At 40.2% G+C, this 13,394-nt stretch overlaps 1 protein-coding gene across 13 annotated transcripts in view; it reads right to left on the bottom strand.

Moving 5' to 3' along the window:
* Positions 1 to 13,394, bottom strand: part of myh14 (myosin, heavy chain 14, non-muscle) — a 30,008-nt gene that overhangs the window by 4,870 nt on the left and 11,744 nt on the right. For 6 of the 13 annotated variants that reach the window (XM_087812412.1, XM_087812415.1, XM_087812413.1 and 3 more), the window contains 30 exons: positions 13,208 to 13,351; positions 12,924 to 13,138; positions 12,705 to 12,857; positions 12,440 to 12,628; positions 11,866 to 12,039; positions 11,677 to 11,791; positions 11,385 to 11,453; positions 10,692 to 10,894; positions 10,502 to 10,623; positions 9,781 to 9,850; positions 9,535 to 9,695; positions 8,245 to 8,353; positions 7,212 to 7,343; positions 6,934 to 7,140; positions 6,732 to 6,869; positions 5,956 to 6,079; positions 5,708 to 5,879; positions 5,422 to 5,634; positions 4,024 to 4,168; positions 3,750 to 3,956; positions 2,854 to 2,958; positions 2,630 to 2,782; positions 2,313 to 2,561; positions 2,126 to 2,239; positions 1,321 to 1,419; positions 1,040 to 1,252; positions 814 to 975; positions 613 to 741; positions 218 to 306; positions 6 to 129 (listed from right to left, as the gene is read on the bottom strand). In XM_087812412.1, the coding sequence (XP_087668538.1) occupies positions 6 to 129; positions 218 to 306; positions 613 to 741; positions 814 to 975; positions 1,040 to 1,252; positions 1,321 to 1,419; positions 2,126 to 2,239; positions 2,313 to 2,561; positions 2,630 to 2,782; positions 2,854 to 2,958; positions 3,750 to 3,956; positions 4,024 to 4,168; positions 5,422 to 5,634; positions 5,708 to 5,879; positions 5,956 to 6,079; positions 6,732 to 6,869; positions 6,934 to 7,140; positions 7,212 to 7,343; positions 8,245 to 8,353; positions 9,535 to 9,695; positions 9,781 to 9,850; positions 10,502 to 10,623; positions 10,692 to 10,894; positions 11,385 to 11,453; positions 11,677 to 11,791; positions 11,866 to 12,039; positions 12,440 to 12,628; positions 12,705 to 12,857; positions 12,924 to 13,138; positions 13,208 to 13,351 (4,499 nt within the window). The remainder of the gene's footprint in view (positions 1 to 5; positions 130 to 217; positions 307 to 612; positions 742 to 813; positions 976 to 1,039; positions 1,253 to 1,320; positions 1,420 to 2,125; positions 2,240 to 2,312; positions 2,562 to 2,629; positions 2,783 to 2,853; positions 2,959 to 3,749; positions 3,957 to 4,023; positions 4,169 to 5,421; positions 5,635 to 5,707; positions 5,880 to 5,955; positions 6,080 to 6,731; positions 6,870 to 6,933; positions 7,141 to 7,211; positions 7,344 to 8,244; positions 8,354 to 9,534; positions 9,696 to 9,780; positions 9,851 to 10,501; positions 10,624 to 10,691; positions 10,895 to 11,384; positions 11,454 to 11,676; positions 11,792 to 11,865; positions 12,040 to 12,439; positions 12,629 to 12,704; positions 12,858 to 12,923; positions 13,139 to 13,207; positions 13,352 to 13,394) is intronic. The other 7 variants (XM_087812414.1, XM_087812416.1, XM_087812421.1 and 4 more) reach the window with 3 other exon arrangements.

The raw sequence follows: 13,394 nt of genomic DNA, 5'->3' as shown, positions 1-13,394 counted from the left end.
TGCACCTGTTGCATCAACTTCCTGTGTCGCTCCAACAGTATCTCGTGGTTGGTTTGCTCCTCCTCCAAGTCGAACTCCAGCTCCCCGACTCTTGCTTCCAGCCGTCTCTTATCTTCAATGACTCCCACCCTTTAAGTCAACATGAACAACATTTTCAGTCAAGAAGGTTCAACCAAGAAAAAAACATCAAATTGTTTGTTAAATGATTGACACTTACTTTCCAGCGGAGAGGGCGACCATTTCGTCGCCCATGTTGTCTCTCTCCAGTTGAGCTTGTCTCTTCTGTCGATCCATAATTGACAGCTCCTGCGACACACGGGGAAGAAACAGCGTCCGTTAGAGAAAAGAAATCCCATCTGACACGGGTGAGTGTGGAATGGTTCAAATGTGCGTCACATTGTTCGTCCCCCATTATACATTAGCTGTTAGCTAGCTAGCTAGTTAGCTGCAACTGCATTGTGTCATTACACATAAGTGGCCAAAAGTCAATCCTGGTCAGTTATTAGGAGAATGATTATTGATTTATGGATAAATTAATCTTCTTTCCCTACGATTCTGTTCGATTTCGAGTTAAAATCAACTGATGAAAAATGAAAAAAAAAAGTCAAAAACCTCAGTAAGTTGCAAAACTTCTGCCTCCAGTGTTTGGATCTTCTTGTCATTGTCTTTGTAATTCCCGATGATGTCCTCCCGAGACACCTTGGTTTCGTCCATTTCTCGGAGGAGATCTTTCATTTGACCCTGTCAGGAGCAGAGAGAGATGTTTTTTAAAAAAAATCTGCGCTTGTGTTACGATGGAGGCTCGTGTCGTACCTGTACACGCCGATGCTGTTTGCTGGCCTCATCCTTCGCGCGGGTCAATGCATCCACCTGAGCCTGGTACTCCAGCAGATCGGCTTCCAGCTGCTTCTTGGTCGTCATGGCCTGAGCCCGTTGACTTCTCTCCTCCTCCAGCTGCATCTCCAGATCCCTGACCTGGGAGGTTATTTCAAAGTTATTTATGTTCGTGTTAAAGAGGAGCACAAAATAGAGTCCCGACCTTTTTGCTGAGGATCCTCCTCTTCTCCTCTCCTTTCTCCTCGTTGCTGCTGATCTCCCTCTCGTACTGAGCCTTCAGGGCCTGCAGGGTGACCTCCAACCTCAGCCTGGAGTTCTCCGCCTCGGTCAGTTCCTCTTCCAGCTCCTGTGTCTGAACACGCAGGCTCTGGGCTTCGGTTTCCAGGGACCTGCGGGTCCGCTCCAACTCGTGCACCTGACGGCAGGACAACACGGGTCAACTCTCCCAGAGGAAACATCCCCGGAGAATTCCTTCAGACGTACGTTCTTGCCGACATCGTCCTGCTGGTTCACGAGCTGCTCCATCTCCATCCGCAGCTGTTTGTTGGATCGCTCCAGCTCCTCCTTCTGGTCCTGGGCCTCCTGCAGAGAGAAGTCACACAGTGTTAAAGTGTCTCCACGAGGGACAGACTCTGTCAAACACACACAATTTAAAATAAATCTTAGACGAGAAACCTAATGGAAACATTTTCAAAGCTAAAATGTTTTGATAAAAAAAAAGTTTTCGGATAATGTTTGTTTAAGGTACTGTTTAAAAAATTCTGTTGCACGACCACTTGTTTTAGTATGAAGGATGATAAACGACATATTTATAAATTAACAAATATATGGATAAATACATAACTAAATGTTTAAATACATACATTTGTAAATAAATATAAAATGTAGAAATAAATAAATAACTTTTGATTACATTTTTGGTGTTAATCATGTGTATATATATAAATATATAAAATATATAAGTACAATAATCTACGGGTTCACTTCGGGTCTGAACTCCTGGTATTCAGATTCGTATGTTCGGTTTCATATTTCTTCACACATTAATTAATGAATTTATACATTAAGTATTCATAAAAGTACTCATTTATAATTATGTAATGAAGTTATGAACTTTCTGGTCACCTTTAATTGATCGTTACTATTTAACTTCGTTCCTTTCTTTGCTACACTGAGCAACGACTAACATTTTGGCCACAAAATCAAGCTAGCATCACGATAAACAACATTGCTTTTTTGGTTCTGCAACGACTCATCACACAGTTGTATTTATTCCCAGTCATGTTACCTGCAGAGCTCTGGACAAGGACAGATATCTTGTCTCCTTCTCGCGATTGTCGGCCTCTGCTCTGTCTTTCTCCTCCGCCAGCCGAGCGCTGATCGCTTTCTCCTCCGCCAGGCACTGAGGAGTGAGAAGCAACTGTTAGGAAACCTCAGGAACATTTATCTGGAAGAGAATTCTTTCTCGACCAGACCTGGTCGAACTTCTTCTGCCGCTTCTCCAGTGCGGTGCAGTTCTGCTTCTCTCTCTGATAGGCCAAGTTCACGTCCTCCAGCTCCTCCCTCAGTCTCTCCCTCTGCCGCGCCACTCGCTCCTTCTCCTCCTCCTTCTGCTGCTCCCTCTGGACCAGAGTGTCCAGCTCTCTCTGGAGCTTCCTTCGCCCTTCTTCTCCGGATTCCACTGCCGAGTTGATCTCCTCCGAGTGCTTACGCAGCTCAGACAGCTGCAGGAGAAACACAATGACAAGTTACATTCAGACATAAATATCAATTGAAATGAATGACGATGTACCTGCGTAGTCTGAGCCTGGATCTGACGTGTATATTCTCTAGCTTTCTCCTCCTCTTCCTCCAGTCGTTCCATCAGTCCGATCCTCTCTTCCTCCAGTCCTCGCACCCTGACGCCGAGAGACAACTTCAGTCGGGTCTCTTCCTGCAGCAGTTCCTGTCGTAGACAAAATCCACGTGTTTATTCCTCCATTATATTCTCAATAACGTCAAGAATGAAGTTCTCACCTGCGCATCGTGGAGTTGGTTCTCCAAAGTGCTGACCTCTTTGGACAGACGAAGGGTTTTCGAGTCAGAGGACGTCAGATTTCCAGACATGGCCTCGATCTCACACTGGAAAAACAAAACATGTTTGTTGCAGCGACTTAACCCTGAATTTATTATTGGCTCACACTGTTGCATTAAAAACGTCTGCTAGTATGATGATGACTAATTATTTGTAAATAAATGCAGCAGAAGTTTCTACCTGAATTGTATGGAAGTATATCAGTGCTGTCAGAATATTCAATGGTTACATTTTACAATTAAATTAATCTTTATTTTATACTTTAACTTTATATTTTTTAGGCATTGAATTATTTTTTAAATAGTTTAATTCAATTATGTATATATTGAAACTAAGATTGAATTAGTTTTTAGGAAATAATGCATTTAAATCAGACACACATATAGTTTTGTATTCTAATTCCAATAATTCAAAATATATACATTTTTATTCAATATTTTGTACATCATGATTGGGTGAAAGTTAAATCTAGTAGTTCAGTACTTTTTTGGTATTATTGTGTGGTGGAACTATTATACCGACATTTTATACTAGATTTCAAAGGCTAGAAATATTAAAAAACATCTTCTACTTATCAATAAACACATTTTTCAGCAAAATTATACAATTAAACAATTCAACCTATCAATATAGAAATTATTGAATTTATTTGAGACAAAGTATATTTAATCCTTAAAAAGAACACAATTGCCATAAAAAAATGTCAATATTGTCTGCGGATGTGACGATGATTCATGTTGTTAAAATAAATGTTGTAATAGTGTTTTACCTATAATGACTCACAGAATTCTACGAGTCATCAAATGATGTCTAAACATGTGAGTTTCTGAAGTTGTACCTGCAGCTTGTGCATTCTCTCCTCCTTCTCCTCCCTCTCTCTGTCAGCTTGAGAGAGACGAGCGCCGAGTTCCTGCAGTTGATTCTCTGCCTTCTTACGACCTCGATCCGTCTCCATGCGACTGGTCTGAAGACTCCTGAGTTCATCCGTTAAACTCTGCCTCTCTTCCTCCAAAACCACCTTCGCTTTCTCCAAAGACTGGCGATTCTGGAGGAGAAAAGAGGATGTGACGTGAATACACAAACTTTCTTGGAACATGAAAGACTGTTCTTACCCTCTTGCTGTTGTCCAGCTGCTCCTGAAGATTATCGATGGCAGAGCTGTGTTTGACACGGAGTTCTGAGAGCTGCGACTCATGACGACGCGTCGCGTCCTCGATTCCTCGCTGAAGGTCGCTCAACTCGGCTTCTCGACGGGACCTGAGGAGAGAGAAACGTGAAGAGTTCAAGTGACTTACAGTCAGATACGTTTCCATCTTAAGACGTTTTTATTTGTTCAGGCTTTTCCTTGATTTTCTGGAACTCCTGTTGTGTTATCAGTTTTATCTTGATCTTTAAAGTTTATACTTTATTGAATAATGTTTTGATTGTTTAAGCGCTTTGTGACCCTGGTCTGGAAAAGCGCTATATAAATAAGAATTACTTACTTACTTACTTACATTGTAAAAAGTATTTACCTTTCTTTTTTAAATGACCAAACATACTAATATTCAAAACCAGGATAGTTTTATTTAAGATTCTGAAAAAAGCAAGGTAATCACAGGCATGGCTTTTTTCAGAATCTGACAAAAAAAACATATTTTTGACAGAATAGTGACTTTAAACCCTAATTTGAGTTAAATTATTCTTGCATGACATTAAAAACTCATATTAGGTTTAGTTTAGTGTTTGTTATTGTCACAACATATTTTTGTTTATTCTGATTGACTGGATTACATGATTCCCACAGCTTAAGGCAAGTTAAATTCAAGACTTTTAAATACTTTTTTGATACTATTTAAAATTAATTTTAATTTAAATAATTTTTATCAAACAAATCTAAAGAATTAAGAAACACATCCATTATGAACATTCAGAGACAATTTAACTCAAATGTTTTTGTTTTAAGATCAAGTAAAAACTACTTTAGTCCACCTTGACTCCGATTCAAATTTAGAAGAGAAATCAAAGGACAAGATGCCTCGAAAACCTTTGCATTGTACCGGGTTCAGCCATGGAGAAAAATGTAAGTTGGGCAGAAAGTTCTTCTTTTAACACTTCTCATATTGCCCAAAGAAAAAATCTATTTTCCAAGTTGCTACATAAAAATGTTAATGTTGTAAAATTAAAAATGGATCCCAAATATTTAGAGATTTGAATTTTGAAACTAACAAATTCCAACTTGTCATGCGTTTATATATTTAAGTCTTTAAAAATGTAAGACATTTTAAAGTGGCAAGAGGTCATTACTTTAGATTTATTTATTTGAATGCCTCTTGACTTTAATGACTTGGATCCAAGGGCACTCTGATTATTGACGTTATCTAGGCTTAGTGTGACTGCCAGAAAATACATTTTCAAATTTCTCTCCTGTAGCTGGAATAACTTGTTTAAAGTTAAAGTTAAAGTTAAATCTGGACTAAAGACTTTAGTTTTCTGAGCCTTCATAGAACCAAGTTGTCTCATGAACTGACCTGAGCTCCTGCTGGGCTGCTGTGGTGTCCAGTGTGTCCTCCAGCTCGGTTCTCAGAGCCTCCAGCTCCTCCCCCAAGTCACGCCTCTGTTTCTCCGCCCGCTCTCTCATTCCACGCTCGTTCTCCACTTCCTCCTTCAGCTCAGACACCTGTGACATGGCCTCCCTCAGCGCCCTCTGTGCTTCTGAACGTCTGCTTCCTTCTTCCTCCAGCCTGAAGGTATCAGTAAGAAGTGTTTCAAAAGGATTGAATAAACAAAAAATAATGAAGTCAAATTGTTCCCTACCTGGTCTGAACAGTGGATATCTCCTTCTCCTTCTGGGTCAGGCTGGACTTCATATCAGCGGTCATCATGCCCAGATCTGAGAGCTGCTCCTGGGCCTCCACTGACTCCGACTCCATTCGCCTTTTCCATTTCTCCTGCTCCAGACGGGTTTGTTCCTCACGTTTCAGACGGTCTGCAGAGTTTAAGCCAAACTTGGATCAATCTTCTGTACTTTCATAAACTCCATGACAGACGAATATTCATCTCACCTTCTAGATCCGCAATGACTGCCTCCTGCTTGTTCTTCAGTTTGTTCAGACTCTTGCTTTTCTCTTCTTCTTCAGTGAGTTGGTCTGTGATTTCAATCAGACGCTCTTCCAACTGTTTCTTCTCCTACAAAGAGGAAATAGTAAAAACGAAATTATGATTTGGGAATAAAAAAAATGAACAGTGAAAACATTCCTTTACAGTTATTTTAATAAATCGAATAGTTCTTATTTTTGCCTTAAAATAATCTTAATTACATATCAAGATAATAATATAATCTTTTTATGTTTGATTGATAAGAATAACTTAGTCAGCAACTTATAATCAATAACTTTTAAGAACATAATACAATTAAGACCCATTTCACATCCATATTGGCAAAATAAAGTAAAAAAAACATGAATAAAACTCGCAGACACAGAATACTTTCAGTCATAAAATGAACTTATTTAAACCTCGTTCAGACTGGAAAACGTCTTCAAAGTCAACTAATATTTGTTTTAACACTTTTAGAGAACTTTCCCAGGGAGAAGAAAGTCTAGTATTTGTTTTGGAATAAAAGTAAAACATTTTCATATTCAAGCCAATTTCTGACAGTTTAAGGCAGTTAAGATACATTTTCTGAGACCTTATAAGACAACATGGACTCCACTTAAAGGAAAGATTACTTTTCTTAAATTTGGTCAAAAACCTCATATAATTATTATTATTTTTTTTCATTTTTGTAAAGAACCAAAGAAATATGACATATCTTCAGTAGATGTAGAAGAACATGTACCTTGCTGAATCTGTCTCTGTGCTCCACTGCACTCATGTGGTCCGTCTCCAGACTCTTGACTTTGGTTTCCAGGCTGACCTTCTCCAACAGGAGGCGCTGTTTGGCGCTTTCCTCTTCTTCTAACTGCTCCTCCAAGTCCTGACAATTCATCAACAGTTTTGTTTAGTGACATGTCTTTAAATTTAGATTTCTTATTTCTTACCTGCACGTTCTGCTGCAATTTCTTCTTTTCAGTGCTCAGCTGGACGCCTCTCTCCTCCTCCTCCACCAGTCGACTCTCCAGGTCACTCAGGACGTCCTCAAGCTCCTGTTTACGATTGACCAACCTGGCCCTCATCTCTTCAGCCTCTGCAAACAGTTCTGCCTCCGCTTGCAGCTGGTCGGCCAGCACAGACTTTTCCTTCATCAGCTAGAATTAGGCGGGGAAAGCGATCAGTATCAAAGTATAAAACACTTGAAAAAGAAACGTTCTTTCTTTACCTGAATGTGCTTTTTGTCCAGCTCCGTAAAGTTCACCTCCACTCGTGTCAGTTGATCTTTCGCCTTCTGCAGCTCCGTCTCCCGGACCTGGATCTCCTCATCCTGCCTCGTCACCTGCAGGAGCGGCTTCACCTGGAGTTGAAAGGTCATGACGATCACCTCAAACTCCTTTTTCTCTTTTTAAATAATCATCCGCCGATCTCGACACCAAGCTAGTTCTGCTGTTGATCAGCCTGTGCTCCTCCTCCACCCTCGCTTCAGATCAGCAGACTGTTTTAATCGCGAGAGGAGGATTGACACAGAGTTCTATGCAAACATGAGTCGTCAACACTTTCAGATTCCACCAAACACTTTTGCTCTTACACTCTCTCACCGCGCCGTCTACATGTAAGACGTCTGCAAACATGACGGAAACTCGTGATCTTTTCCTTCTGGAATAACCTGCTATGGAAGATGGATATTTCATGAAGATAACTTATAATATTAACAATTAAATGACTGAAAAAAGAACCATTAAAAAATAAAGGAGAAGCAATAGATTTATAATTTATCAATTGTTATATTACTGTACAGCACTTCAACTCAAGCCAGGTTGTTAAAATCAAACTAGATTAATTTTCATGTTGATATGTTGACCTGAAAGAGGTCAGTGTTTAAGATAAGATAAGAGACAAAGACTATGGATGTCATCAATATGAGTTACAGACTGTTATTTGTTTGTCGACGGTGAACAAACACAGAGATTAATATAATAAATTGAGCCTCCATGAATCTGACTTATACGTCCTATTAAATAAATGTTCAATTGTTTGGCCGCCTTGTGTGATTTAGTTTCATTTCCAAAGCTGTACAGGCTCTCATAGGAAATAAATGTCAAGTAACATGTACATTATGTTAATGATTAGCATGATTAGCATTCCAGCGAATCAACTCTTATTTTTCACAACAAGATCATAAATATGTCGAGATCTGAAACAGATGCCGATAAAGTTTCAAGTAAAGTGTTTCGCTGACAACGATGAAGTGTAGATACCTTTGTGAACAAGCGCCACCACTGCCAGTTCCTGAGTTTGAGGTAGGCGGCACAGTTCCTCTGCATCACCCTCAGAGCACTCAGCTGCTGCTGCTTCTTCATAAAAGCTCTGGGGAAAAAAAAGAGTTAAGATTATCCTTCCTGATTATATTTTTTTCATTTCCCGAAGGGATCTTCTTATTAATAAAGATCCATCTATGAATCCATCTATTGCAAGATGTAATAAACGGCCATGTCTGAACTAAAGAGTGCATGAATTAATAAATCACCATCATCTAATAAAGACCCTCGGTGCAGGCGGTCCACTGTATTTATGGAGCCGAGATGAGGTCAACGTGGAACTCATACTAACCAGAGAAATGCTTCTGATGGATGAAGTCACAATATAATTAAAATATATATTTTCAGAATGTATTACTAGTTCAACTGTAAGCAAAACTTGTTTTAGAAATGTATCGTCTCACTTTTCCTCCTTTAATTTCACCGTTTTGTGAGTGCATGTTGAATAAACTGAAATCAAAATTCAATAAATGTTTAAGAATAAGATCAGCTTCTTTGATCTGTTTTGTAAATAGCATTATGATTAACACATTAACAAATGTATGCATAAAGGAATAAAATACAATCAAATAATTATTTTACTTTTTTAATACCATTGTTTAATATACTATGCAATATGTTTAATCAAACGTTTAAACTATTTTTTATTCATCTATTGCGTCCTTATTTCTATTCCAATTTCTCTGGTCAGATTTTCTTCTTTCCATCTTGACAGAGCATATGCTACTCACATGAATAATGTGATAAAAAAATAAGAGCAATTTAACCCTTGTGTTGTGTCTGGGTCAAGGTGACCCGGAGGCCCGAAGACAAATGTGTTTGTGGTATCCCTTGTGTTGTCTTTGGGTCAAGGTGAACTAACTCCCTGGACCTCACCTTGATGCAGAGACAACACAAAAGATACCCCAAGCATATTTGTCTTTGGGTCACCTTGACCCAGGGTTGAGAACTTAAAACTGTTTTTTTAGGTTTAATTGGTCAAAAGTCCATCAGTAAAATAACAATTATTATTTAAAAGCTGTACTTGAGGATCTTAAATTGTTAATGCATCGATTACTCGGATGAATACGTGATGAAATACAGAAGAACTTCTGGCAGAGAATCATCTTCTCCCCGCGGCGAGTTGGAAACTTATTATTATTGAGTAACAACATGATGGATCCTAATTAAACTCATGGAAGATCACCCTCCATCTTAAAGCTGTCATCTCAAGTGGCTGTCGGTTCTTACTTGCGTGCGAGGAAACCTCTGGCACAGCTCTGGAATTGGATGATGGTGTCGGTTATCTTCAGGTCTCTCTCTTCTTCCAGGTGACCCAGGACTCCGGCTCTGAAGAAGATCTTGCTCTGACCCACCCTGAACAGGTTCGGGTCCAACTCCAGAGCTTGAATCTGAAAGAACAAAAAACATACTTTTCACATATTTTGCTGATTAAGGATTGATTGTTTAAGACAAGATTCCCAGAATGCAACTCACCATGTGTTCACACGCTTGTTTTCCATCCATGAAAGAGCGAGGAATAGCGTTCGGGGTCAGAATCTCATATCTGGAGAAGAGAGTTTTAGTTTAGTCTGATCTTTTCAATTCTTGTAACTCACATTTTTTTTTATCAAAAGGGAAAAAATAGTGTTCTTTTCTGTTACGTTTTTAGTTTTAAAAATGTATTTGATTAAATTGTTTTTGACTTTTAAAAGGTCTTTCTTATTCCTCAGGTCAGTTTTACATGTATGTTACATGTAATAATGCGTAAGACAATAATTGTTCTATAATTTTAGCTAATTCCATGACATAGTTATATTTTCGATATTGGATACATAAATACATATATAACATGCATACATAAATAATTATTTTCTTACGCATTATAACATGTATATTACATGTTATAATGCGTAAGAAAATAATTTTTTCATAATTTTAGCTAATTCCATGACAGTTATATTTTCGATATTGGATACATAAATACATATATAACATACATACATAAATAACCTTCTCACAAGTATTTTATACTCACTATTTTAAAACCTTTTCCCACAATACTTTGTTTTGTTCTTTTGCTAGATGACCCCCCCCCCACACACACACACAACATTCACTATATACATGTGGCCCCTTAGGAAATGCAGCTGCCCTGAATTATCTCTCCATCCAACCAACAGTTGCCGTTCTCTATGGAAACCTCTGACGTTATTACCTCTGTCGGAAATCGTGAAATGCGATCCGATTCGGGAATCCTTGTCTGCAGATGCGGATTCCCTCCAGAACTCCGTTACATTTCAGCTGCTCCAGAACCAGGTGAGGTTCCAGTTTACCAGACTGGACAAGAACATGGGAACAGTGAGTAAAAACATGGATACGACACACACGTTTAATCACCGGCTCACCTTCTTCTCGTGGTTGGGAATGATGCAGCGGAGGAAGTTGGGGTTGGTGTTCTTCAGGGTGGTCATCAGTTTACCGAGGGACTCCTTGTACAGCTGACCGACGGTGCGGAACATTCCCTTCTTCGTCTTTTGCACCGCGCCGCCGAACTTAGCGGTGGCGCTGTCATCTGGTGTCACCTGGTCCAGACCCACGATCCGGTCCACTGAAGGATAAAAAAAAACCTCCGTCAGCTTCATCAGGTATTTGCACTTATTTCCCACGTAGAAAGAAGTGAAATCAAATAGGGTGAGTTTGTTTTTAAAAGCTCTGTTGACTGTACCAGTATGTAAATAAAATAGAGAGTACCGCTCTAACCGGCTCCGAACGGCAGGTTGAAACATGCCATGTTGCGAAAACATTGTCAGATTTTTCTTCTTTTGAACGTCAGTGAAGATGATACAGTCGACACAGAGAGTTCAGTTCGATGATTAATTCGAGATCACATCAGGATTCCGTCAACACCTTCGGATGCAGGTGTAAAGTTGACTTCCCGATGTGATCGGAACGGTGACTAATCACACACATGCAGCTATGCTGAGCACTAGACAAGCTTCTGGAACACATCACAGCTACGACTACTTGTCAAAAGAAAAACACGACAAACTAAAAACCGAGACGGGAGTCGAGTGCAGGTGAGGAGGAGAGAAACCTACTGTCGCCGCCATTTGCCTGAATTGTGGCATAGGAGTCAAAGTAGTACACACGAGGAAGAGTTTGAATATCTGAGGCAGGAGGAAGAAGAGGTTCGGAGGAAAAAACAGAAGGAAAAGTAAGTTTTCAAATACGAGAAGAAGGGAAAAAGGGGGTCGATCGAAGCATCCATGAACAGACAGAGAGCAGTTGCGTGATGAAAGGGGAAAAAACAGCCCGTTAGTGAACAATGTCCGACACATGAATAAAAAAATATATTTATAGTTTAATTAACCATCATTAAATCAGCCTCACCCTCTTTCCAGAGCTCAGCGACAAAGTGATCCGGCGACTGATGGAGCAGCGAAGCCACGTTGTCGTTCAAAGGATCCATGTTTTTGATCAGCCAGTCGACGGCTTGATAGTCGACCTGACAGGGGGAAGTGAGGATGGATCGCTTAGTGACGACCCTCGAGAGGAAATGAGAACAAAATGGGGAAATACCTTCCCAGCGTAGTGAATGATGGAGAAATCCGCCTCCTCGCGAGGCTGCTTTGGTTTGGAGAATTTGGAATGAGTGCCTTGCTGGACGGTGAGCTTTTCCACGAAGGTTTGGTCTGTCGCTCGAGGGAACCAGCACTCTTCGTCCAGGATGGCCAGGACACCGGGCGTGAAGTTCTGGACACACACGACAGTTTTGTCACACACAACGTTTTCCCAAAGGTATGGATGTAGTATGTGTATATGTTGAATGGTTGAAATTAACATTAAACAATTTTTATTGAATCTTTTTTTTCAGAAAATCAAATTGATATTCAAACTCCATACCTAAAAAATAAGTTTATAAAACAAATATTTTTTAATTCGTAGCTTTATAAATTCAATATTTCAACAATTCAATAAGAAAAAAATAAAATAATAATAATTCTTAAAAACGTTAAAAATTCATTATACAATATTTCCATTCCAAATATTCTGATGCCAATCCTATAAATACATGTACTAGTATGTTGTGTATGCATCATGTCTGGTGTATTTCCATGACTAACCTGATAGCGTTTTTCTTGAATCAACTTACTTTCTTGATACTTACAGGTCTTTCAATAAGGTCGATGCAGGGCTGCAGATCTAAACCAAAATCAATAAAGTTCCATTCAATTCCTTCCCGCTGGTATTCCTCCTGCTCAAGGATGAACATGGTGTGGTTGAACAGCTGCTGCAGCTTCTCGTTGGTGTAGTTGATGCAGAGCTGCTCAAAGGAGTTCATCTGTGGAGGAGAAGTCAATCATGGGATCAGATAATGCGATGAAGCCGAGCGAACTTTGATCAGGAATAAAACCGACCTGGAAGATCTCGAATCCGGCAATATCTAGGATACCGATGAAAGACGCTCCTTGTCGCTGTCGTCGGTCCAGAGCCTTGTTGATCCTGTGCACCAGCCACTTGAACAGGCGCTCGTAGGTGGCCTTGGCCAAGGCCTCCACGGCGAAGTCCGCCTGATCGACAGAGTCTCCAAAAGTTAAGATACAATTCCCGACGTCTCGTTTCTTTCTTCAAGTTACCTGTTCTTTGGTCTGAGACTTCTGCACGTACTCGCGGCCCACTTTGATCCTCGGGGTGAGGATGGCGCGCGTGAACTCCGACACGTTGATCCCGAGCAGGTGGCAGAGTTTCTGAGCGGCGGTGTCGTCGGGCATGGAGGCCTGGTCGTGGTTCTTCTCTCTTGAGAAACTAATGTTCCCGAACTGGAGCACAGCGGAGATCACCTTCAGCATCGCTGTGTGGGGATGACAAACGGGATGAGGAACCATCAGGGAAAATGTCAATCAATTTAGATTCCTCCTACAATGCGATTCTTCAGGGTTGAAGCCCATGATGCCCATCGAGTCCATCGTTTGCTCGAAGTTCTCCGAGTCACTCTGACCCGGAACTCGGATGTTTCCTCCGCTGAGGAAGCGGTACTGGTCGGCTGTTCCCACAAGCAGGGCAGCTGACAAGAAATAGCAGCACAGGAATATTGTTAACTTGGTTTT

This window comes from Callionymus lyra, chromosome 17 (genome assembly GCF_982586985.1).
Source record: "Callionymus lyra chromosome 17, fCalLyr1.hap1.1, whole genome shotgun sequence".
In the NCBI taxonomy this organism is placed as follows: Eukaryota; Metazoa; Chordata; class Actinopteri; order Syngnathiformes; family Callionymidae; genus Callionymus; species Callionymus lyra.
This window is presented reverse-complemented; position numbering and strand designations above follow the sequence as displayed.